The sequence below is a fragment of the Platalea leucorodia genome, assembly GCF_965183815.1.
Source record: "Platalea leucorodia genome assembly, chromosome: 6".
Classification (NCBI taxonomy): domain Eukaryota; kingdom Metazoa; phylum Chordata; class Aves; order Pelecaniformes; family Threskiornithidae; genus Platalea; species Platalea leucorodia.
This window is the reverse complement of record NC_138828.1, coordinates 3,119,692-3,145,136: the sequence shown is the minus strand read 5'-3', so window position 1 is coordinate 3,145,136 and position 25,445 is coordinate 3,119,692. Positions and strand designations below refer to the sequence as shown.

Below are 25,445 nucleotides of genomic sequence, written 5' to 3'. Positions count from 1 at the left end.
CTGGTTCTGTCTTCATGGATCGCGAGGTCCGCCACTGAGTAAAGCTCGTTTCAAAAATTCTGGACTGTTTTATTGACTTGAGCTATTAGCACAGCACGTTAAACAGAAATATCCACAAACCACTATCAAAAGCCACAGGGCCATTACCAGCGTAACGTTGCTTGAACTTAACGGTAACAGCTTTTCAGAATTTCAGCTACTCCAGAAAAAGAACATTTCCTCTTTGTCACCACACGAATTTTTTTAATCTCCTGGTGACTTCTAATGACATTTGACAGGACAGTAGGTATCTCGGAGACACTGAGCTCCTATTATTTCTGTGGAAAAATCAGTCGACGGAGAGAAAAGAAGAATTAAAGTTAGCGCGTTAACTGCGGGAGAGGTTGCAGCGGGTGCTGAGCAGAGCTGCTAAGCCAAGTCTTTGCTCTGCTGGGCAGCTGAAGGATATGGATGACAGCGGTGATAAGGAGTGGAAGGGCTCAGGGGTTTGTGGTGGCGAAAACAGGAAGAAAAAAGAAAGAAAAAAGATCATCGTATTCTAGAAAACGCACCTAAGATGTTCAACAAAGACCCATCACCTCCACTGAGCAAGCAGCAGGCTTAGAGAAAGTCTGCTACGTTCACGGTGTTTAAATCTAGATGCCCTTGACACGTTCTTCAGAGGAAACTCCAAATTAAGTTTCCAAAGTAACTATGCTTCAGGTGAAATTTTTTCATGTCCGTCCCACCGCATCTCAACCTACCTCTAAGCTGATCTGCAAGTCTCTATAAAAGGCAACTACAAAGTGGGAGTTTTGGATGTGGTCAAATTTCAAACAAATCCACTTTCGATAATTATTGGGAAGACTGCATGGAAACTGGTGCTAGTATAGTAAAAAACATAATGCCGAAGGAACAAACATCAAATTTAAAACTCGGCAACTGGCAATTGCCAAGCTATTACATGACATCGTATTAGAGGCTTTACATAGCACAACTACTCTAAAATTAACGTCGAAGAATCAGTGTAACTCCAGCTACAGAAGAACATTTTATTCTGGTTACTAAATTAAGATGGAAAAAGGGAGGAAAAACAGAAGCCAGCCTGAAAATAGAGACTACAGGAATTCTCCCCTACAGGGTCCCCTTTATATAGACATCAACTAAAAATTAATGTCTGTGCAGGGCATTTTATAAATAATAACAAAAAAACCATACGTGTAACTAGAGGTCTAAAGTGACTAAAATAAATTCAGAGGTACAACAAATAGTTAAGACGACTTTATCATGTATTTGTTTTGTCAATTGAATCAAGAAGATTATCTGGTTTAATCTGCCTGGCTACAGCCTGCTGCAGTTCACGACAAGTAAATCTAACCACGCGGCGAAGCTGGAAATCTGTAGATATTAGCACTTCAAACGTCGTGGTTTGACCGGCTGCTTTCCAGCGCAAAGCCAAGCGGGGTCACGGCCACCGTCGCGCTCCCAGCACGCTTCTCCGCTAACAAGCTCATCGCGCGCATAGAGCCTCCCAAAAACGAGAGCGGGAAGGGGTTCGTTTCTTATTCGAGGCGGCGAGAGTCGAATTTATGAATGATTTATTTACTCCTGGGGTTGAGGGCTGGATGCAAATGAGCAGAAAGGAAGTTGTCAGCAGCACCATGCTCTGGCCAATGGTAGGAAAGCTCCATCTTAGCTGTGCCATAGGCTGCATTAAAAAAAGGGACCAGAACAGCGCTCTTTCAGCATCCTTTCAGACGAGAGGTAGGTGTGTATCATTTTATAACATTGTCTTAGGTTTATCTTGATTACTGAAAGAAAATATGCCTGTAACCTCCAAGCCTGTAAAAAGCTGCTTAGAATCAGAATGATTTTTCTCTAGCTTTAGCAGGATTTTGTTCCGCTGAACGCAGAGGAGCTTCTCTTGCACTATCAGACGAGCACTTTCACCATCTGTGCACTAATGGAAAATTGATGAACGCTCCATCTTACAGCAAAGCTAACACACCAAGCCAAGATTCAGTAAACAAAATGGATTTCGTGCTTACTGGGGAGGTAGCTGGTTTCCTGCAGCCTCACGTTCCTTGCAATTGATTCTATATGTTTTTACAGAAATGACAGTGAAAGGATTTTCCTTAAAACAAAGACAGCTAAACCTGAAATTCAAGAAATGTATCTCCCGAGTGGGTATTCCGTAAACCATATCAATTAAGCTGCCTAAAAGAGATCTGTGTTCGTGGATGTGCTAGAAACCTGTTCTAGAAATTCGGTATGCTAGGGTAGGAAGAAAATCCCCTTGCATATTATTATCCTTGTAAATATTGGCGCAGCGATCGATACAATACAAACAGACAGGTTAGAATCCATCTGAGATTTGTAAATGCTATTACCCCAAGGTGTCTGTTCAGTGGTTTCTTAAACAGGACTTCCTCAGCACTGCATTGCAATGATTTTTTTGCCAGTCATTTCCCTCTGCTCCACGGATATGATTTCAAATAAAGCTGCTCTTCTGCAGTGTCTAAAGATGATGATACTTCTAAATTAAAACCTAATACAGATATTACAGAAGCCAATCCATTAAATATTTAACTCACTGCATTTTGGATAAAGATAGTAGCTGAACTGCATTCAAATCAGACTGGTTTACAATAGGAATTTAAATTGTGCCATTACAAAATAAGTAAAACTGCATGAAATGAGACCATTTTTGACAGCTTTCAAAGACGCTAACCTCATTAACGCTGTGTTAATTCTGAAGGCTCGGCAACGGCTACTTCAGTCTTGCATCTTAATAATTAGAGCAACGAGTAGCTGATATTTATCTGCCTCGCCTCCTTCATATTTAAGGAGATCATCATCATCCTCCTCGAGAAGCACGAACCACCTCCGGCACGGGCATTAAATTCCACCTCCCTGCGTAAAGAGGAGCTTCTCTACGCCGTGCAAACCGTTGCCCTAATGGTGGCCGTGGAGTGGGAAGGGGCCGGCTGCTGCACTGCGCCGGCAGCCGGGCGGCAGGGACTCCTGCCTGGGGAGCCGGGCCGTGCCGAAGACGCTCCCCTCCTCTCGGGAACAGAGCTACCACCTTGGCGGAGAGCTGTGCCGGCAAAGGGTCCCGGCTACGCCATGTAAACATGCCCAGTCTCTCCGTCAGCCCCAAATCTCCATCTCTTTTGACTATTCTTGATCACAATGACTAAAATAATAAATTTCCTACCAGCAGAAACAGTTAATTTTTGTGCCTGGCGTTTACCGAGTGAGCAAACTTACACATAACAGATTCCAACAAAATCCTCAGTCTTAGAAAACTGTTTAAAAAGTTCAAAACAAAATTCCTCTCCTTTCCCCAGGATATTCTCTTGCCATTTAAAATAGACATTGAAATCCTGCTTGTTTTAACTACCCCTCAAAGGGGCCTCCAAATCCTTTTCTTTTCAAATAATCCTTCGGACCACCCCTTCAAAAACCCTCCTGACTTTTAACCCCATAAAACAGGTCAGCTGAGTTTCCTTCCTAAACCGTGACCAAACCAAGCCAATGCTCTCAAAGCCAGGACCCAACGCAATTCAGGAGTATTTTTAGCTTGGATTTGCTCTGTAAACTTTTGTTTAAGAAAAAAAAAACAAACAACAAACCAAACAGTTTAATTAATCCTATCCATCTCAGTCATACTTTGCGCATTCGATTACAAATTTATGTATTCAGTTACAGATTTAACAGAGGGAACAGTAAGTTACAGCAACCGCTCCAATAAATGTCTATATCAAATGCTAATGCCAGGTATCTTCCAACAACAAAGCCGTTCTGTTTCCATTTAAATCCATTAAAGACAGAGGGATAAAGAACAAAAATGTATAATATTTGAACAGTAAAAATAAGACATAAATCGCAAGCTGGTTTGGCTGTATCATCCTAGTTTTCGTAATACCCTTTTTTTTTTAATAATGACACAAAAATAACAAGAGGTGCTTAGACTGCTTTAAGTAATCTGTTTTAGTAGATTCGACCACCCTTCGCCTTTGCCGCTTCCCACTCATGCAGGCATTTTGTAGTTTTCACCGTCTACGTAGGTTGATTGCAGAATTATTTCTGGAATACGCAAGGTTCACTAAAGCGTTACCTGTGAGCGCAGTTTAACGAACAAAACGTCAGCGTTACCCCTTCGTTCTGTAGTTTTGATTACTGAATGAAATTAAACTAAAAGTAGGTAGCCAGCACCATTTTGCAATGAACATAGCTAGGTTTTCGCTTTTTGCTTTATGTTCAAAGCGAAAAATCTTTCACTGAGGCATGGAAATAAGACTCCAGGTTTCCACAACGTTACCATCTTGTCTCTCTCTTCCCCCTCCATAATCCTGCGTTTTCTGGGGCACTCCAGCGGACAAAAGCACGTTTTGCGAGCTGCCCCTTAGCCGGCACGCACTCACCAACTTCAAAGGCTTACATGTGGGGCGCAGGCTGGCCCGTCAGTGCTGCTCACCACCACGTTTCACCTAAAATCTCCTTGCTATTTCCTCAAGGGAATACGGACATCTGACTCCGTCTCCTTCTCCCACACCCAGTTTTAAATTGCCTGAAGGATTCAAAGGTTATTACGGCGTCCTACAGGACGCTACGACAGGTAACCAGAAGTTACTGCAGCTCCTTGGACGTTTTTTATTACATTAGGCTATATACTTAAAGTACTGTAAATTCCCTCAGTTTTGGGAAGCAAAGCCAGGGAAAGAAGGAAACCAGGGGAAAAAAGAGACTCATAACTGTAAAGATGTTATTGCCAAACACCTCATCTGCCTACTTATCCGTAATTCACAGAGGAATTCGGAGACAAACAAAACTGCTTTTTTGTTCTAGATATACCACAGAAATTACTGAGGCAAAGCCTACTTTCACACTTTCAAGCAACGGCCTTTCCAAAACGGCACAACTCGACAGCGATACCATTCGCGCCAGAGGCAGATTTGCCGAAGCCAACTTCTTGTTTCGTCTCTCCCCCATGCCACAAAGCAGTCTTTTCTTCTGCTGGGTACAAACAGAGAGTATCACACCAAAGACGACATTCCTTTCCTAACAGTTAAGCAGAGAACTCAGCTGAAAATAAGAAATCAGAGCTCCTCAGAAAGGGTTGGGTTTTCCTTGTTATCGATCCTAATGACCGCGGCACCACAAACGGGCCGAGATTTCCAAATGCGCTCAGTGCCGTTCGGGCGCTGATTTCTCGAGCACAAACTTCTACTCGACAGCAGGAGCAGCAGGGGAACGAACACGTCAGGAAAGCTGGCCTTCCGAAGTCAAAAGAGTTTTGCAGGGTTAACAACTCTGTGCTAATAGACGATTCTAAAATAATGAGTTTTAAAGAACTAGGATTGTTATTTTGTACTAGAAGAACAACCAGAAGTCCAGTTCCATTCTTTGGAAACATCCTCCAAAACAGTTACTATTTAAATGTTGTTTTAAAGAGAGATTTCCTTCGTTCTCCCAAATAGGAGGAAAAAACCCCCTAAATAAGCAAATTACACAATGACATTAACATGTAATAAGTTCTTCTAATCACTCAGGTATGGGAGGGCGGTACACGGATCTCTTGGTTTTCTAAAAATGCCACAAGAGCGCTGAGGGCTTTCGCACCATGCAAGTACCAATCTCAAGATTAACGACAGCCAGGTCGTTGAAACCACTGTATACCTTGAAAATTATCTTTGTAACCTTTTTCTCTTCGCATATACTTGAAATAAAGAAGCAAAGCGCTGTCATTCCAGAATAACTTGCACTACATGATGCATGCATGGACCAGTCATCAGCAAAATAAACGTTCCAGACAAATCACAAAGTTGTACGTTTGGAGTCTGATACTTTTGTGAGCAAATGAGTATGCAACAATCCATGCTTGTAGGAGGTGTGAGCACTTAGTCTGAGCTTAAGTTCTTAGAGTTTGGGATAAAAATCACAGCATGTTCTCGATCAACAGAGTCCTCAACAGCTTTCTTTTTCTGTTTCAGCCCCCAAATCCGCGACAGTGAGCACGCTAAGACAACTCTTCAAGAATGGCAACCCTCAACACCACTCACTGGAACGAGACTACATCCATTTCCCAGTATCTGGGCTTTCAAGTGCAAAAAATTTACCCTTTCCATGATAACTGGAACACTGCCTGCTTTATTATTCTGATCATATTCATCTTTACTGTAGTTTCTCTGGTGGTGTTGGCTTTCCTCTATGAACTGCTAGACTGTTGCTGCTGTGTGAAAAATAAAACTGTGAAAGACTTGGAGAATGAACCCAATCCTGTCAGAGCAATGATGAACAGCTTCAGAAAGCGTGAAACAGAGGTGGTGTAGGAAGGACTGGGCATCAGCACTTGAAGAACGTTTAACACCTTGAATGGAGCCTCTTGTAACTTATGAATGAGCAAGTCACGTGCTTTTTTTTTTCTTTTGGACTTAAATATAACAGCAACAGTTATCGTTTTATCTCTGGATGTGAACTTGAATAATTGGCAAAGGCTTTCCGAGTGCTTAGCAGAAAGATGATCTGTTGCAATGTTGTGGGGGAAGAAAAGATTTTTGTTTCTAAATGAACTTTTGTTGTTTCTATTGAGTTACTAGCATAGATCTTTGTCTACCTGAGGGAACAAATGTTGCCTAACATACATAAAACTGTGTTGCTTAACTGGAGAAAACGTTTATAAAAACGCTCAGCAAGCCAATCATACGTAGTGCAAAGACACAGCAGTGTCCTCCCGCTGAGGTCAACCACACAAAGACAGGGTAGACATACAAGGGGTGAGAAAAAAGATAGGAGACAGAAGAGTTGAATGGCGAGAGATCCCATGAGACAAGAGGCTCTCGTGTGAATCCTTGCCTTCGGCAGCTCTTCTTATGACGGGTTTCTTGCTTTTAGAAGAGAGGGCGGCGGGAGGAAAAGTAAGCCAGCGTGAAATGTATCCCTAAAATGGTCTTTTCTAACCTCCCGTGGTACGGTTTGACCCTTTCTCCCTCCCCTTCTCCAGCTCCAGAGAATTGCTCTCCCCTTACTGCGTATTCAACCTGTTTAACAACTTCTGGGTGTCTGACTAATGACGCGACCTTAAGAATATCTGAGTATTTTCACAAAAGCATACTGTAGCGGTACTACAGTCTAGAAGAAACAGGGACATTTTTCTGCCCCGAGGCTGCTGCCTCTATGCTAACCACAACACTACAGGGAGTCAGACGTGCCGGACACATCACCCCTATCTTAACTTTTTAAAGCTGAACTAGAACTGACCGAGTTCTCGCCAAGGAACGCAAGCAGACGGGTCGCAGACCTCCCGCACCGATGACGGTCATTTTGCCCAGCCTGCACGCAGCTTTCGGGTGTCGACGCGCTTCACAAAGCAGGCCACACCAGGCTAAGCCTTGCGCTAGGGACGGCGAGGCGGATGCACGGCGAGAAGTGACTTCATTTTGCACAAGAGAATCTCAGCTCGCTTCATCAGCCTGCCGATGCAGCCCAGAGAGCTCACACTCACACCTTCCTCACAAACCGACCGCGTAACACCCAGACCTCTAGCTCACCAGGTTATTCTTCTTCTGTAGCTGCGTTGCGTCTATAGTTTTTAAAACCATACAAGTTTTGCAGTTATAAATTACAACTGTAATAATGGTGTCCAACAGCGTGGATTACCGTGGCCGGTAAGTCTTTCACACTCCTGAACCCCTAGAGAAGCAGGCCAGCGAGAAACGTCCCAGACCAAAGCTACGTGTGGGACAAGATATTTAATTATATAAAACCCAAATAATATTCCTGTCATTAGGGAAACAAAACCCACCTAACGGCCAAATGGATGAGTAAGCTACAACACTGATCTCGCAGTCTATCCGTGTCAGAAATACCTTTGTGCTACAGTCAGTACCTGTAATTATCTCTTTCCTTTTTTTTTTTTTAAAATATATAAACTCCCTCTATCATGTTCAGCATGCCTAAGCTCCAGAAGATCTGGACACAATGAAAAACTTGCTAATTTGACTCGTGCTCTTCCCGGTTGGTGAGATGGAGTCACAAGATTCCCAGCCCATTAATAACCAGCACAGCCAGTCCAGTGATTCACCAGGAGAAGCCATCTCCCTTCCGCCATCACAAAACGACACAACTACCGCTGCAACCGTTCATCTCGGATACACTCGTTACGGTGAAGTTTCGCCAGTACCAGTCATCACGTGCAAAGAACGCTTTTAGCTAAAAATCAAACTATAAGCACAATTAATGGAAGCTGACGCCTCGGCTACACGACAACTTAGGATTCACACCAAGTCATAGGATGAAGGTAGTATTTGGTGACGACAATGTCTCCCGCTGTCAGGGACGCAGGGTAGATGCCTCATTACCTTCTGCTGTATTTGACAGCGTCCGCCCTGAAAGCCCGGTGTCCCGCTCAAGAGAGGCAAGAGTAGCCAGCGGGACGCACTGAATTAATTAACATGCCTCTTTCCCGAAAGCAAACACTCCGAATGGCAACAGGACTGCTGGCCGCTTGCAGCGTTCCTACAAAACGCTCATCCTCGCTGCACACAAGAAGGCAGTGTGCAGGAAGTAAGACGGCTAGCCTCTGCTACGCCGGCTTCGTGTTCTTATGCCTTCCTGAGAAGCACATGCAATGAAAAATCTTGGGACTCATTCCAGCTACGTATTTCACAGATGTATAAAGGGGGCTGGGTGCCTGCACAAGGAACAGAAGACAAAGATCTCCCCTTGCACAGCCCTAGAGCCTCAGGATGATTCTTTCCCACATGCAAACTAAGTCGTGAAACAGCTCCTGGAGATTTCAGCTCTCGATTACTGTTGGCTAAGACCATCAAGACAAAGGTCCTGAAATAAAGACTAAGACCTTAGCCGCAACTTACTATTCATTAATAAAAATTAACAAACAGATACGATCTATTTCATTTATTTTCCAGTTACTATTCCGAACTGAGTAAACGAGGCAGTTTTTAATATTTTTCAAATAACTTGTTTGAATAATGGTTTCAAATAACTATAGTAATAACTATTCTCACTGGAAAGCTTACAACAAACGTTCATACACAGGCCAGATTTAGCTCTGCAGTCGTTTGAAGCTTAGAATGATCTCAATGCTTCTCCTCCCCAGAAAAGTGATAAGGGCAGGTTCTCTAAATCATAGAATCACAGAACAAGGGAGAACCTGCAGGCGCTACACACCCAGGGCCTATCAACGCCAACACGTAATCAGTGTGATACTATTTATCATCTTTGTGGTCGCTATACCACAAAACTAGGAGCGATCGTCTTAATTTTAATTTCTGTGAGGGGGTGGGACAGGGATTCTTCAACATCAGGTTTTTACTCCACCTCCCCAAGACCCATCCCTGACACACGCGTATCCTGACAGGCACCTAACAATCTGGCGATTCAAATAAAAAGCAGGTTTTAAGGCAAAGGACTCGGACTCTGCAGCACCACAGGGCAACTTGTGCTGCTTAACCCGTTCAGTCGCTTGCCAGCCTGAACGCTTGTTCTGAGCCGATTCCTAAGAACACAAGGGAGAAAGCCGGTCCGCTTGCTCTCCGTTATTTTTCTTCCATCCTTGCTGCTTCTGCAGCAACTAGTAAATACTCTCCAGGGGAAAATGAAAGGAGGCTGAACTCATCCTGCATAAAAATGTTACAGAAACCCTGAAACCCTTCTGATACTGTCTGGAATGAAGCCAGCAGTATAAAAGATAAAGCGTATTTCCTCACAGCCACACATCCCTATTTGTGTAAGCTAATCATTTAACAGCTGCAAAAGCACTTAAAGAAATACCCAGACCACAAAACCACAGAAAAGAAATTGCACTTTCTTTTTCTGGTCTGTCACTCGGCCCCATATCTACTCAAATCCTCCAGATCAGACTCACATTTGACCTGTCCGCCCTCTTCCCACCTCCCCATCACTCTTTCCCAGCAAACCACTCTCAGGACATGCACTTTAGGATATTCCATGTAGAATTTTATTTTATTTGGAAAGGAGAGTGTGGCAAAGGGACCGATGGAAACCTGGCCTCCCTTGATTTATTTTGAAATGCCTGGTTGATAACTTTATTTGGTGCCCTGGGAAGCTGGAGATACATACGCAAACTCCCTACTCATCCCTTCAGAGAGAAGATGCTGCGCTCCGCTCCTCCCATCGTCCTTGACGTTTTTCTCTGTTGTTTTTAGCTCTATTGTTTCTTTTGGAGTTTAGAAGAGAGCCACGCACGGTATCCAAAATACGAGCACGCAATGAGTTTGCACAACAGGGTATTTTGCGTTTTAGTAACTCCTGACGTTTGATTTGACCTTTAGAGTGCATCGAGGAACGGTCGCTGCTTTCGCAGAACTGAAAAGGCCCCCCAGGTTATGCGTCTCACACAGCGCAAGCGAACACAGAGCATGCTGCTGCAGGCACACAAATCCTCTCCCTGCTGCTCCAGGTGCCGTGCTTTTCATTTGCTCCCCCTATTTTGGTGCTGCTTGACTAACTGCTTATTTGATAGTGAGAGATGCATTATCGGTGCCACCATCCCAGGAAACTGACCACGCTCCTGAACAAAGCGGACAGAAATTTACAGAAATCCTAACGTTCATGATCAAATATTAGCTCCCAGGTAAAACAAGAACGACTGCTAATCACGACATGCTAGCCAGACAAGATGCAAGTTGCAAAATCCATCTCGTGGACGGATAGCCTACGGCTTACAGTTAACAAAACTAAGTTTTAGGTGCTCTCTTGCCAGAAAGACAGAGGAGAGAAAAAGGAGACCACTGTTGCTGCTTGTCCTGTGGGTCCAGCAAGCACTGAAATCGACAAGTCAAAGCTCAGCTTTGTACAAAATAATATTTTGGCAGCAGCAATTCGTCCCACTGAGTAACAGCAAAAAAGTCAGAGGACGAGGCCTGACACGTGTACATGGTAGGAAAAGTGTTTTTTCCCAACTGCGCAAGTGACTTTCTTAACAAAAAGTCACAATTTAAGAGAAAGAGTGACTGCTATCAAAATTCACAGATAGACGGATTCATGCAAATAAACCATAGCTTACAGGCAGGCAGTGGAAAATACCAAACAGCTGTTGAATGGGAGACTTTCACCAACCTGTGTTTTGCTTCGAGCTTGAGGAGCCCCCTTGTTCTACCTTTGCTTTCTTTTTTTTTGAGGAAGAGGAGTCAGAAGATGGCGCTGGACGTTTTTCTACTGCTGGTGTGGAGAGGGCACGCTTTTTGAATAGCTCTCGCTCTCTCAATAAGCTTGGATCCATAATTCTGTTAGGAGAAGGAGGAGGAAAAAGGCAAGAAACAGGTATTAGAGTTATTACGATATTTAAGAGGAGAGACAGCCGTGTATGAAGCTGTTTATTTCTTGTTTGTGCTCTGCGGGGACTTTAAGAAACTGACGTGCCTGGGGATTTAAGGTGTCAGAACGCAGCCTTAACCCCCAAAAACCACCTGAAAGTAGAAAATGTGATTTCTGGACCAGCCCTCGCACTGACACCGATCTGGAAGAGGGCCGGGGGAGCCCGCTGGCCGAACACCGGGCTTCAGCGCCGGCCGGGACCAAACGCCGGCCTCATCGCCGCCCGGCGTTAACGAGGAACTTGAAACTCACCGATATGAGGGGAAACTTTAGCAGCAAGGCGACCGCCCGCCCGGAAACCGGCCCGGGGGCGCCCGCCCCTCGCTGCCCCGTTTACCCACGGCGGGCGGGGGGCCTGGAGAAGCCGGATCCCCCCCTCCCTGCCCAGCGGCTGCCCCACACCGGGGGGGGGGCCGGGCCCGGCCGCCGCCGCCGCCCGCCCCCTCCCCTCACGGACCGGTTCCCCGCCGCCGCCCCGCGCGCTCCCTCACCCGCCCGCCGCAGCGCGAGGCGCAGGCCGAGCACCGCCGCCCTCCGCCTATTGGGCCATGCCGCCTTCCCGGCAACCCCCGCGCCGCCGCCGTCCCGCCCCGCCCCGGAAGTGGGCGGGCGGTTGCCGTGGCAACGCGCGGGCCAGCGGCCGCCCGCGCTTCCTGAAGCCCTCTGCAGCGGTTAACACAGCGATTTCTTTATTTCTTTTTAATAATATCAAATTTCACACAGTGAAAAAGCATAGAAGCGGTGCCAAGGCACCTCTTGCATGGAAGAGGAGAGAATAGCCATCTGCGGGAATGAAGAGTAAAGCACAGCCAGTCCCACTACTTATGGGAAGTAGTACATATAATGCTTTTGAGAGGGAGAGGGAAGGTAAAAAAGGTAAAATCTCCGTCTCTGTATTCAACTAAAAATCCCTTTTCTAGCGTCTGCTTTTGTTTTTTTCGTCTGGGTTGGAGGTAGAATTGTCACTGGTGCAGATCCAAACCATTCCGGCACTTTCCTCTTGCAAGGGGGATGCGAGCTCTGGAAGAAGGAAACAAACATGGGAAAAGGTGAGCATTCCCATCCAAGTGACTTACAGAACTCTACCACGGAAGATCATGTGTATCAGGAGACATAAGCTATCTACAGTACTAGCAGAAGGCTTACGTCTCCTTTAAATGCAACACCTTCTTCTAATAACCGAGGGACCAAAACAAATAAACAAACAAACAACAAACATCAAGCTAGAGCCATGAGAAGAACCAATGCCAAAGAAACATTTGGCCTGAAACAAAGGATGTGGCACACCTAAGTGTTACAGTGGCCTAAAAAAACAAAAAAAACCCAAAAACCCCCAAAAAAACCCCAACACCAACTATCAAGATAACAAAAGGACAGCAGCTGTAGAAGATGGGATGGAAGTGGATGCCGCAGACCAGTGAAACATCAGCAGTACCCAGTACCTTCCCCGATTACAACTTGAGAAAAAGGGACTGAAAGCCAGAAATGGGGCTGTGGGTGCCTGGCAGCAGCTGTGCAATGCACCCTTTGTTCTCCGCCTCTCCTCACGAAGGTCACAAGCTCTGCAGGACTCATTCGGGCTTGTATCCCTCAAGGAGAGCTCTCCGTGCCTGCTGGCTGCCTCTCCTGCCCCATGGTGGGAAGAGATGCTGTGGCAACACAAAGCCATGAATTCCTGTAATCGCTTACAGCCAGGAAATAAATGGGCTTCTGCTCATCCTTCAGCCACCAGTTTTTAAATAAAGCAAGGCCAATCTCTGTTGATACATTCGTCTCAAGATGAACAAGATTGCTGGTGAGCTGCCCTCGGGAAACACATCAGGAGAACCGATCTACAGCCAGAAGAGAGGTTGCTCCAGTGCTTGCATCAAGAGGTGTGCACATAACACCAGAACTCCCTGCCCAAGCCTGGGTGAAGTGGGAAGGGCGCCGAGAGCATTACACTGATCGTGCTTTCTTCCTGTGTCATAACAAAGGGGCTTTACTTGGAACTTGATGTTCTGGAATTCGCTGAAGCTATCACCAGCAATCCAAAAGATTATAACTTTATAATGTGTTTAATGTTTCCAGTAAGACAGCTGCTGTGCTATTTAGGAGTTATACCTACCTAATACTGACCAGATCATGAGTAATGATTTGTCTGCATCATGTTTTGCACTCACATCAATAGCCAGCTTCAAGCTGAAGCAAGTTGTACAGCAAGTAGTGCTGGGCAGAGCCACACAAGCTCCCTTTAGAAAAACCATTATGTGTGCCCATACAACTTGGGTTCACATCAACACCAGTGCAAAAATCCTTAATGTCATCAGGATACGATCTCACACAACCCTATACCTCAGGGAGAAGAGGGAGCCAAATGTCCTCTGGAAGCATTGGAAGCATCTGCCACTAGATGGCTGACAAGACGTACCAGGGAAAAAAGTTTCTGTAGCAGGCTGATGCTGTGAGAGGGGTGTATTTGGGCATAGCAAGGGCAATAAAAGCAGCATGCTGTCACTATATCACAGATATTAAGTAGAGAAGTTGGCTGCCAATCCAGGCCAGGGTTTCGGGCACAGTAAAGAAGCCAGACAGAAGCTGGGATTCTGGTTCGTTAATAATTAACACCCAAATCATCAGGTCTGGGCTCTGCTCCCAGCACAGAGCCACAGGCAGTCTCACCTTGGGCTGAGAGTCAGCAAACAGTTCCTCCTCATCGGGACTGAGGGCAGGCTGGTTCCAGGAGGCCAGCGTGATGGGCTTCGGGCAGGCTGCTGCCCCTCCGCTCCCCGCCTGGCTGTCATCCACGCTCTGTACAGCCTTAGGACAGTAAGGAAGCGGGCTGTTACAGGTGTCACAGCATTAAAGCTTAAGTCTGCACAAACCAGATTCAATGCAAAAGCTGCATTGTGGAGGTTTTTTTTTTTTAAATAAATGAGTTTGTAATTATAAACAGAGTTCCAGCACCTCTGCTTAATGAGATCACTAGCTATTTCTTATCCATTTCACCACAATAAAGTTTGAGCAAGTGAAGTGCATCCATCTCAAACACAAGGGAACTGGGACTTAAACGTGAGCATTTTTTTTTTTTTCTTGTAGTGGAGAAAAATACTTCCTCCATCCCCATGGCGCTGAGAACTTGAAATTCTTATTTCTGCCTCACAAGTGCTGTGTTTTCAAATGCGTTTTTACAGCAAAATATCAGTTAAAAATGGCACAGTGGGCACAGAGGTATTAACTTCTAATTTCTATATAATGCCTGCTGGTCATAGGTTGGAACAGCCAAGCTGAGATTTTCGGATCAACTAGACATCTCGGTGTTGCCGAGAGCATCGCTAATGGCAAGTCTACCGTATGCTTTATTACAGTAAGAACATCTGTTTACCGAAGCCGAAGGCACCGCTTGCAGATGGGTTTTCTCTGCTCTTTCCTTCCATGTCGGATTGATCAAATTACCCTGCAAAAGCAGCAGTAGCATAAAGGTGGTTAAAATCCAAGAACATTCATTAGCAGATTTAGAAGCTGTTTGCTACAGGGAATTATTCGAACCAGGATATCTTCTGAGGGAGAAGTCAATAAAGATTATTTGGATTAGCTTTTGGATTTGCAGTCTACTCATTTGTATAATATTAATTTGATTTCTAATAGCATGTCATTCCCATTATTAGCTCCAGCAGCGAACTGTAGCAGAAAAAAGTGTAATTAGAGCCCACGCAATTGGACTGCCAGGAGGTCAACTTCAAGAAAAAGAAGGCTCAGACACAGATATTGTAGAAACGAAACAGCACTCAGGGATGCAAGAAACAATCAATTTGGCCAAGCAGCAACGCTTGAAAGTTTGTTTGAGCCAGAGTTCAAGAAATCAACCTCTAACCCTTTAAGAAACAGACATGAAATCCTAGCACAGGCAGCACACGGATTTAGAGTTTGGAATTTCTTTATACCATTCCCACCTGGAGCCACTCAGTGCAGGGTGGCCTTTCGTACAAGGTGCTGAACTGGGACTTGGGAGACACCGAGAGGCCAGCCAAGGGCTCAGAAGAGTAGCCTGGCCTTTCTCCAACAGCAACAAAGAGCTCCTTATTTCCCCGAGATTTCTCCCCAGTGAGTCAGACTTATGGCATGACACTTTTCTTGTGATCACAGCTAGGCCCAGCAGTTTCAAGCAACAGAGGAACTCACGAAAGACTACAAGACATTTCTGGCAGGCATTGCCTCTGCCTTTTTCCCCACTCTCAAGTTCTCTGCTAACTTAGAGCTTTCTGCACAATAGGAGAATCCCTTTTCCCACATCAGGTTGGTGATCACGTACCAATGCACGGAAGCAAGGCCAGGGCAGAACAGGGACTTTGTGGCTACGAAGGATTCAGCTTCCCAAAGGTTTTCATACCGGGGAGAACTTGGGATTTCAGCTTTTTCCTCCACTGCCCCAGCTACTGTAAATCTGGGATTTTACAGGGGACGTTTTGCATCCATGGCCCCAAAGGCTGGACAATGGCAAAGAGCGTTCGTCCCTCTTCTCCGAGGCCAGGATTAAGCTGCAGTTGGGATGGTTTACAGTGGTGGACCATGATGTGCCTGATCTTCCTGGGCGACATGTCCAGGACTTACTATGGTAGAGATGAGCTGAGAGTCCCACACAGGAGCAGATCAGCTCAGGTGACACGTTAAACAGTCCACAGCAGCACTGGGGCAGCCGCCTTCTGGGTCAGTGCTTAGCAAGGGGAACCTCCCATTCTGCTGTGAGCATTTATCTCAGAGGAGAGGGAGGCAGTCCTACTCAAAACTGAGGGCAAGATGGATTGTGAAGATGAGACACTAAGCACTACCGTAAACAGCAGCAACATAAAAGGGCTTTTAGTCTGCTCCTACACAGTGGAAACATTGTTTTCTTAAAAACAGTTTTAAATCTTCTCTTACTAACCTTTGTTTTACTCCACAAGGCATCTTCTCTGCTTGCTTGATCTGCTCCTGTCTTTTCCTGCTGCTCTTCTGACCACACCAACATCCTTTTGACACCTGAGCCATCCTGAGACTTCTTTCTATTCTCTTTCTCCAGTAATGCAATAGTCATCCTGATGAGATACAGTTCAATATTTGCAGGAACAAGTTTTCTAATTGCTTCCATTTTGGTGGTGTCTTGGAAAAAATATAAATACAATGTTAATTGTTTTTTTAATCCTCTTGCCCCCTATTCACTTTTCTTACGTTGTCAAACATATCAGTTGTCTGTCATTAAAGCACAGGATAGATTAAGCCATAGGAAAGACAAAAAATAAAACAAGATATGGGTTGGACTCATTGGAAAACAGATCATTATCTCATGGGATAAATCTCCACCTCATTTGTGCTCACACAACTTACTGTCCTCAAATTTAGTCTAAAACATCAGAATCACCTGCCTATAACTTGCATGTCCTATCAACCATTTTCTCTTGAAAGGAAGGCTTTGTTAGTTCAGGCTGAAAAGCCCCTCTGCTTTCTTAAATATAGTGCCATGCCAGTTCTCCACTCCAGCGTGGCACTAAATATAAGAAAGCAACCTGAGAGCCTATTTGAGCCTGTATCTGCTGCTGAAAAACACATTAATGCACAATAGGACAAGAATAATGAAGCTAGCAAGTCAGCAAACTCTGCCAAGCTAAGAAATTAGACTAGTAGGGCAAGATGGAACTTTAGGTCACTTGGCCTCAGAACCACAAGCCAATACATGCTTGTCCTCAGCCTCTGAACTGGCCCATGGCACCAGATGACAGCGTTAAGAGGAAGAACTGCTTTTCCTGCACTTGCCAGCCTCCTCATCATAAACATCTTGCAAAGAAGCTGCACTGGGGAAATTCTACAGCTCTTATTCAGCGTGTTTTCTGTAGATGCCAGTACTTACAGGAAGACTTTGCCGGGCTGATGTTTTTTCCAAAACCACTTGAGTAAAGGCAGATTTAAGAATGATACCAGAATCTTTTCAACAGCCATACAATTGAGTGAAAGCATTTGTAAAGGGCTACCCTCTTTTGCTCTTTAACAAATCACGATTGCCTTCTTTTACAACATAACCTTGAAAGAAAACCAATGGCCCTGGCATCGCCATGCACTGCCTCGCCACAGCCACAGGCCTTCCAGAAATGATTGGTTCTACCTAAAGAATCAGCGGAGCTGTCAGTTTTTAATTCCCTTCATCTGCATGCCCCTGTCACAAAAAACTTCATAGAAGGGCTGCGATGCTCACCCGAGTCAATAGGAGGATTACGGATAACATCAGAAATGATCTGTTGAACTTGAGGAGTCAAACCTGCTCGCTCCAGGTTGACAGGGTAGCCAGCTTTCATCGCCTGGAACAGGTGAGTGCCAACCTCAGAAACACACAGAGATCTGGTCTCACTTATAGTCCTCTAGGGAAAGAAATGCAGAAAGAATTAACATGGCTGAAATGTCTGAAATACAACTCAAAGCTCAAAACCTGGCAACCTCCCATTCCCAAATGGGGATACTGGCACATCGCAGTGCAACAAAGCTCCCCAAAACCCTTCGTTACTCCTAATATTTGTCTCATTTCCTCCTAATTTGTCTCATGTCTTGTCAAGCTCGTAAAGAACATTCTTCTCTTGAGGCTATTACTTCTCAGCTCGAGTGCAACATCTCAGCCTGAACTTGCTCGAGACGAAGAGAGGTTTACACAGGAAGGGTGCTGTGCAGCCACCTCAAAGGCTGGCTACAGCCTGCTTATAGCTCACGTCCCTCGTGTCACAACGCTCCCTACCACCCCCTTTCCACTCCGTGGCAGCTGAATCACAGCTATCTCTACCACAAAGGAAACGGATGCTCTCACCTCACAGGTAAATCAGAGTATCAACCCAGCTCCTACATACTAAGATCGCCGTGTCCAAGCTTCAGGTGTCTCCTGCTAAGTAGCTGTGATGCACCTGACCTTCCCGTGGCCCATTTGATTCATAACATCTATGCAGAACACGGATAACACCACCAAAACCAATTCCCCCTCATTTTCATAGCTGTTAGATGAATTCTTCTCTTAAAACATTGGCCTTTAAGAAAAACATCTCAAACTTCATCTGTCTCAACTTGTACTGTTTAAGGAGAGATTTCAAACTAGGTCCTTGCCTTCCTCAAAAGAAGAGGTTTCAAGTTCTACCAGTTTCTCCCCAGACAACATGCATACATGCATTTCTCCCCAGACAACGTGCATATAATCATCAGGATTAGTGGATACAGAGCTTCAAGTGACCTGTTAATCATTATACAATTGTTTCTTGTTAATTAGTCCTTAGGTACACTTTTAAGTTAGCAACTACCTGACAAGGTTTACCCATACTCTTGGGAGGGGCAAACCAAAACTCAAAGCAACTTCAGTTTCCTACTGTAAAATTAAAAAGCAATAAATAAAACTAGATCCGAGCGGCTCGTGAGGCTCATCTTCACAGAGCACATGGCGTGATGCCAGTTTAGCCACATGCCCTGTAGCACTTCAACAGGTTACATGTGACAGGTAACTTCTCCAACTTTTGCTCGTAATGGGAAACACAGCTTTCCAAAATCTGAGCTAGAAAGCCAGGATAACACTTAGCACTGAGACTTTAGTTTTGCCTTCAATATTTCCGTGAGCTTTGTTTCTTGACACGCAAGTCTTACACGTGGATGTGGCACAGGCAAAGGAACAGGGATTTCCTGCCTAAACCAAGCTCGGAGTTAGTGAAATTCATCCCAATGGTTATTAACCTTAAAGATATGCCTATGTACAGCCTCATGCTTGGTGTCCTTTCCAGCAGGCTACTGGATCAGCAAGTTATTCCTGTATGCCCCTACTACTGTGAAAAAAGACAAATACAGAAAGAGGCAGAACTAACACTTGCAATAGAAAAGCACGCTGCGTAACTGTACCGAAACAGGCCAATGAACCAACAGCAACAGTTCTGCCTGACGCCCTGCCAACCTGTGCAGGCATTGTAGCAGTTAGGGAGCTGCATCTCACCTCACAGCAAACCCATTTTTTTCATACTTTTACTGGTCCATATAGATGAGTTAGGTGAGCTACCATTTGCCAACAAAGATACTACCACAGTGTTTTAAAGCAACCCCGTCCCAGCACAGGGCAGAGGATTTATGACAATCTACAAATCCCCCTCCTCTAGACAAAGCATCCCCGCCATTAGTTTTCGAAAATGCAAGGACCATCGCAGGGAAGAGCTTACCACAGAGAGATTTTTCTCTTGGAACAGGACATAGGTGACATGCTCTGAAGGAGAGAGGGCTCTAGTACACTTCCAGGGAGAGGCTTCTTTCTGATCTTTAGATTCAGATGCAGGGAATGTGTCAGTCTAAGTGAGATAAAAAGGATTTAAAAGAATTATATCCCAGTGACAACCAATGGGTCACCCTCCCATTATCTGAAATTATCTGAAAGAGTAACATAAATGGAGTCATTCATCTCTATGGATGTCAGTTTTGAACCCAAGTCCACGTTCCACAAAAAAAAATAAGCGAAGAGGGAATCCAGATAGACACCCACATACTCCCATCTTAATAAAACAATTATGGCATTGTCCAAGGGACTTAAAAAAAAAAACAACCAGAAAAACAGTGTCCAGGTCAACAGAACTTCTTAGGTGTTGCTCATTACACATGAAACTACTCCATCAGAACTATTTCAGGTATTCAGTCTGCTGCTTAGTAGGGGAAACTCCTCCGTTTGTTTTTATCTTTTGGTCTACACTCATTTCTTGGGGGGAAAAAACCAAACAAAACAGGAATGCTTTTGGTCCCCATTCCTAGACCATAATAGTTGTCTGTGAAGGAGAAAGAAGACTCCACAGAGTGTTCTCAAGCATTACAGATAAGTATTGCTGCTCTACCTGCTTTCTAGACTAGATAAATCCCTTTAACTGTAGGTTGACATAGAAACTAAGATCCCCAAAGCACAACTGCTTCATAGTTCCTCTAATCCTCTGTTCCACGGCCCCTCCCTAGCGGCATCTCTTGCCATAGTGACTGATGAGGAACCACTCTACAGAAAGTCTCAGACAGAAGAACACCAACTGTGATATGAGAACTAAGAGGACTATTTCCAACAGCTGGAAATGTCAGCTCTCCCACCTGTCTCCAAAGGAGAGGCTTAGAGGAAGCAAAGCTCTGCCCTCCAAGTCTACTGAGTCAATCAATAAACCATGGAGAAGCAACATTTACTACACCTTTGGCCTCCAGCCCCAAAACACAAGAACTAGCTGCAAGCTCTCAAGAATACTGCACCTATTGAATCCTCAGCCTGGCCAGACAGGTGACATCTGTAAGGAGGTCCTGGACTTTCAAGATGACCGCACCAATCTGGAACATCAGCCAGGTCCCAACGTCATTGCCAAGTAGCACATTCAGATTTGAGACGCCTATTTGTACCCAGGGCTAACAAGTTTCACTGCCATGCTTAGATGAAATAGCTGTGACAAAGAAACTCTGAAGGCGAAATCTGACAGTTGCAGACCCAATTATGTCTTTAAGGCTCTTGCAAATCAGCAGACACTTTAGGAAGTCGTACCTGCAAACCATTCACTTGGCAGAAGTCCTTAATTTCAGCCAGGAGAGGGACCAACATGGTGGATTTTGCTTCAGATACACCATCAATTCTCTTCACATTCTCAACACTCGTAGGCCTGGTTTAGGATGAATAATAAAAGCCATGGAAATGTCCTATGTCAATGCTTCGAAACATCAAGTGTCTGTCAATGACACGTGCTTGACTACAGACCTATTAGTCAAAACTTGGAAAAGTTATTACAGCACCCTCATCGTCTCTGCACCTAATTAAGTTCACTGTTTGCATTTCTGAATCACAAAGCTTGATGACAGCAAAAACTTCAAGTTTGCTGGTTAATACTTTGGCGGATCAGTTCACCACATGCATCTTTATTTGCTTTTCCCCCCGAAGAGCACATAAGCCCAGAGCTCTTCCATGGAATAACGTACACATTCCAAAAGCAGTATTGTCTAACGCCTTTTAGTGGCTGGAGAAGGCACTTCAGATGGATTACCAACTGAGCTGCCCCACAATACCCCCTCATACAATGAGAGAGAAAAAAGAATAATTTTTCCCCCTCCTTTCAGTAGTTGAGAGCAACATTAAATTGCGCTTGTTCTTTTACACTACAGAGCTACGCCTGCAAGGTAAGGGACAGCTCCTGACCCGTAGCTGACCCTTAGCAAGATAAGGGCATACTAAAGTGATTAAAACACATTGGGGAGAAGCAGATGGCAAGGTAAGGATGAGTAGAAAACAGACACCTTCCTCCTCTGACTGGTCAGCCTAACAGGAGGTTTGGATACCAGGACAGGCCAAGTTGTCATTTAGGTTTTTTTTTTTTTTCATAATAACTAGAATGAAGAAGCAAGTCTGATGTCAGTAACTGTTTAACTTAAGCCAGTCAGCGGTCTACAAGGGTATTACAGTAAATGAAGATCCTCAGGAAAAGAGCTGCTCCTCTACCAATGAGGCATACTCTCCAACAAAAGCAGAAAAGGAGATTTGTGACTTGGCTTGCAACCTTCTTAGTTTGTACAACATGTACGCATGCTGGCTTTACCTTATTCGGGCCATCTCCACCAGGATCTTATTGGTTGCCAAGACAGCTGGAGGAATTACCTTCTCATTAGCTACCTTCTGTCTAGCAGTCAGCAACTTGCCGTACAGCACAGTCTGTGAACAAGAGAGCCAAATTCTCATGAAGCAGCTCTACATCACTCATAACTTTTCCTCTCAAATAAATTATAGCTATAACTTCTCTCATCTCTCCATTAATATACAAACAACCTGCAATCCATTAGTCCATCTTAACATTTTTAAATCCTCCTCTAGGACTTCTATTCAAAACATCTCTGTAACATTAAGAGCTGCCCAAGCCAGCTGCTCCAATACAGGTTGACTGTGGTCTGCAGGTTGACTGCAATTCAGATATCTCCCTCTTCCAAACGCTCACCTCTAGTTCTTTTTCTCGGGATGAAACAACAGGTTCTGGGGACTTCAAAGGAGATTTCACCGGTGAGCGCTCTACAATACTAGGAAAAAATAAGGAAGTGTGAAACAAGCCCTGCGTTAAATCAATTTATTCACGAACTTTGCACAAGGCTGTGGGAGAGCAGCTGCCCAACTTATTTTGCCTGCTCTCACAGCACCATCAGACCATGGTCTGGCACCTCATGCTACCACTGCACTCATACAGGACCTGAGCTGGTGGGGACAGAGTCAGCAGTATCCCTAAGCTAAACACAACTCTTCTGGGCTGGTCCTGTAACTTCAAATAGCCTCTTACTGTACAAAGCTCAAGTAGATGAAATTACAGTTTTGTAAATGAAGAAAGCCACACACAAACACACAAATACCCTGTCAACAGCTGGATTCCCATCTTGTTAACAAAAGCATGTTTGTACAAGCACTTGTCCATTCATGACATGATTCTGACAGCATCCCACGAGAAACACCGTACGTTTTTCCCCACAGTTGGTAACATTAATCCTGGCCACAAAGAGCTAACAACTTCAAGAGTACCGTTGACAAGGACACAGCTGCTGTGCTGGAAGCAGAATTAGCTGATGTTACCACTAGGCATGTCTGCCTAGAGAGCAACACCACAGCTACCAGGCCATGGGCTCACGTACTTCGGGACATTTACCCCTAATTACACTGCTACGATTATACTGCAGTATCTGTTAGCAGACAAGCTGGAGTAAGAGCATCCTTTCCTAAACAAAGTGTGAAATAACACTTGTTTTCAATTGTAGCTGTCCCTAAAATGATTTTTCTTCACATGACTACAGTGGCAATTTTTCAGCTTAAGTGACTTATCCTATTTTCCCGTCATCTGCCAGCATCAGGCTGCTTGCCTGAAGGAGGAATCGAACTGCTCAGAAATGCAAAGTGGGTTTAATCTGAAGCACCACACAAGCCAGGAAAATAAATTACTTGGTCTGCTTTTTGCAAAAGCTTGTTTTTATTTCTCTTAACCTGAGGGAGCCTCAAATTGATCTCAGTCTTCTCCAGACTGATGTAGTAAGGCAGAAACCTACAAGCTCTCTTACAGCCCCTGCACAAGGCATACGTTCAGTTCTGCCAGCTTCAAGAGCGAATCACAAGTTTGTCACTTTTTTGCCTGAATTGTATTTGCAAACTGAAAAAACCTATTCTCCATTTCTTTCTTTAAACCATCACAAGTTAAAGTTCATTATAGTTGCAACCCTCACATAGAAGACAGGGTAAAAACCACGGGCCCAGTAAAAGTATCCAAAATACATCTCCTATTGCTCCATTTTTATCAACGTTTTCGATTTTTCTTGCTTGGATTCGAAGTAATACCAGTGAGAAAGTTAGCACTTCAGCAATTAATTAAGCTTGCTTGGCCTGTAACACTGCAAGTGTACACAACTTGTCAAATTCAGCAAAGCCTGTTTTCAATGTTGTAATAGTTCAATGTTTTGAAATATAATGCAGTGTACAGTAAGTTTTAAGCACTTGTTCTTTTTTTTTATGTTATATTAAACGTTTACCATCACTTCACATGGGAGAACGCTGGTTTTAAGTATCATTCTATAAACAGTCTCCCTATTAACACAGTCAATTTATTAATTAAAATTAATTCATTCTGGTTTAATTTAGAAGACTGTACCTGTTAAGCCTGTTATTGCTTCTTGGAAGGGTTTTACCTTTTCTGTCACATGAAAACATATCATACAGAGACATCTATAAAAAACAGAACAAGATAAACAAATGCTGATTTACCAGTCTTTCCACTAAAGTCACTGTTAGCAGCAAAACATTCATTTGTGACACCATGATACACTTGCAAGATTTTTTAATACCAAGAAGGATGGACCGGGGAGCGCAAGAGGAGTTATAGGCATACAGACCTGCTTGACTGGTGACTGCGTTGTTCCTTTCAGGTCTGGGGAGCACTGCGTTGAAAGTACAGGTAAAGGTCTACTGCTGTAATAAAGCGAATTCTCTCTTAATCAAATAAAACCAAGTTATTTGTACAGCAACACTGCCATTTAAGAAAAATCAACATTTTGCTAAGCAAATTGATTTGAACTTGGTACAGGGATAACTCTGGCAAATCATTTTTTTTTTGTTTATTAGAATCACCATTCTTTGTGAAAAAACAGTGAGGACCTCCAAGCCTGTTAACACTAAAACTTGAACAAGGAACAAGAATCTTGTCTTAGGGAGGAAACAAATACTTTGGTGACAAAAATGGAATTTTTGTGGCAACACTTGAGAAGATTCCATTTTAAAGATCCCATTACTGGAAAAAACAAACGAGTACCAACTTTCTGGTTTGCCTTAAACATACAGCTTCTGCTGTTGCTTACTATTTAATAATAACCTTATTTTTTTTTTCTTCTAGAAGACCTGTAGACAGTAGCTCAAAGAGCCACAACAGCAGAATATTAGAAGACAAAAGGAAATTTGGTACTTTGTCATTAGCCAATTGACTTATTTTTTAGCAACATTAAGATAATCTAGACACCAGAACAGGCTCCTAAGGCCAGCACTGAACAGCTTGGTTCTAATACTGTTTCTTGTCACAGCAGAGCCTGTGCAACCTCCAGGTCGTTATCTTGCACTTCAAAAAGGTTGGTCAGAATTAGTGTTTGCGAAGACCAAACACGCCACTGTTTATTAAATAGAACCAGAAGTAAAAAGATCACAAGCAAACCCTCACATGCTATTTTCTTAGAGCTATATACTCTGATGGCAAATACCTGACCACCACTCAAAAAGCACCCAGCTTTTGCAGACATACTCACCAAGACTTTAAATAGTTAAAATTTCACAAAAAGAAATACAGAGACAGATAAGCTATTACACATTTGCATTAAATCTATTCTTGTTACAATAAAGGCTGTTGTGTTTCATTCTCAGCTTCAATTTTCTGAAAAAGTAGGTCAAGTGCATAATTGGGAAGACAAGTTGTTAGCTGCTCTATTTAAAGTCTCACGGTTTAACTCAGCAGCAGCAGAAAGAGCATAAATCTTGATGGATTTTCCTCTACCGTTTCTTGTCTTTAGCTGATTACCTTCTCCATGAGGATGCGTTGCCACAACATGCTTCCAGGCTACCCAGAATCATT

General features: G+C 44.1%; 3 protein-coding genes across 24 annotated transcripts in view; 1 reads left to right on the top strand and 2 right to left on the bottom strand.

Annotated features, from left to right (window-relative positions):
- GTF2E2 (general transcription factor IIE subunit 2) overlaps positions 1-11,910 on the bottom strand; it is a 33,668-nt gene extending 21,758 nt beyond the window's left edge. For 8 of the 9 annotated variants that reach the window (XR_014228497.1, XM_082315122.1, XM_082315126.1 and 5 more), the window contains exons 1-2: positions 11,835-11,910; positions 11,086-11,252 (exon numbers count right to left, since the gene is read on the bottom strand). Coding sequence is in view for 8 of the 9 variants with exons in the window: in XM_082315122.1 (XP_082171248.1) it covers positions 11,086-11,248 (163 nt within the window). In the remaining variant the exon portion in view is untranslated. Of the gene's footprint in view, positions 1-11,085; positions 11,253-11,595; positions 11,694-11,834 lie in introns of those variants that run through there. The other variant, XM_082315121.1, reaches the window with a different exon arrangement.
- On the top strand, positions 6,021-6,314 carry SMIM18 (small integral membrane protein 18; the record flags this gene model as incomplete). The annotated part of the gene is made up of 1 exon (XM_082315141.1): positions 6,021-6,314. The coding sequence occupies one exon, from the start codon at positions 6,021-6,023 to the stop codon at positions 6,312-6,314; it is 294 nt and encodes a 97-aa protein (XP_082171267.1).
- A 163-nt stretch (positions 11,911-12,073) lies between the features above and the next one.
- Positions 12,074-25,445, bottom strand: part of WRN (WRN RecQ like helicase) — a 47,694-nt gene continuing 34,322 nt past the window's right edge. For 7 of the 14 annotated variants that reach the window (XM_082315099.1, XM_082315098.1, XM_082315087.1 and 4 more), the window contains 11 exons: positions 24,223-24,298; positions 23,982-24,055; positions 22,299-22,377; positions 21,906-22,018; positions 20,864-20,978; positions 19,527-19,652; positions 17,549-17,711; positions 16,247-16,461; positions 14,708-14,779; positions 14,005-14,142; positions 12,075-12,363 (listed from right to left, as the gene is read on the bottom strand). In XM_082315099.1, the coding sequence (XP_082171225.1) occupies positions 12,241-12,363; positions 14,005-14,142; positions 14,708-14,779; positions 16,247-16,461; positions 17,549-17,711; positions 19,527-19,652; positions 20,864-20,978; positions 21,906-22,018; positions 22,299-22,377; positions 23,982-24,055; positions 24,223-24,298 (1,294 nt within the window). In that variant the 3' untranslated portion in view covers positions 12,075-12,240. Of the gene's footprint in view, positions 12,364-14,004; positions 14,143-14,707; positions 14,780-16,246; positions 16,462-17,548; positions 17,712-19,526; positions 19,653-20,863; positions 20,979-21,905; positions 22,019-22,298; positions 22,378-23,981; positions 24,056-24,222; positions 24,299-25,445 lie in introns of those variants that run through there. The other 7 variants (XM_082315091.1, XM_082315092.1, XM_082315090.1 and 4 more) reach the window with 5 other exon arrangements.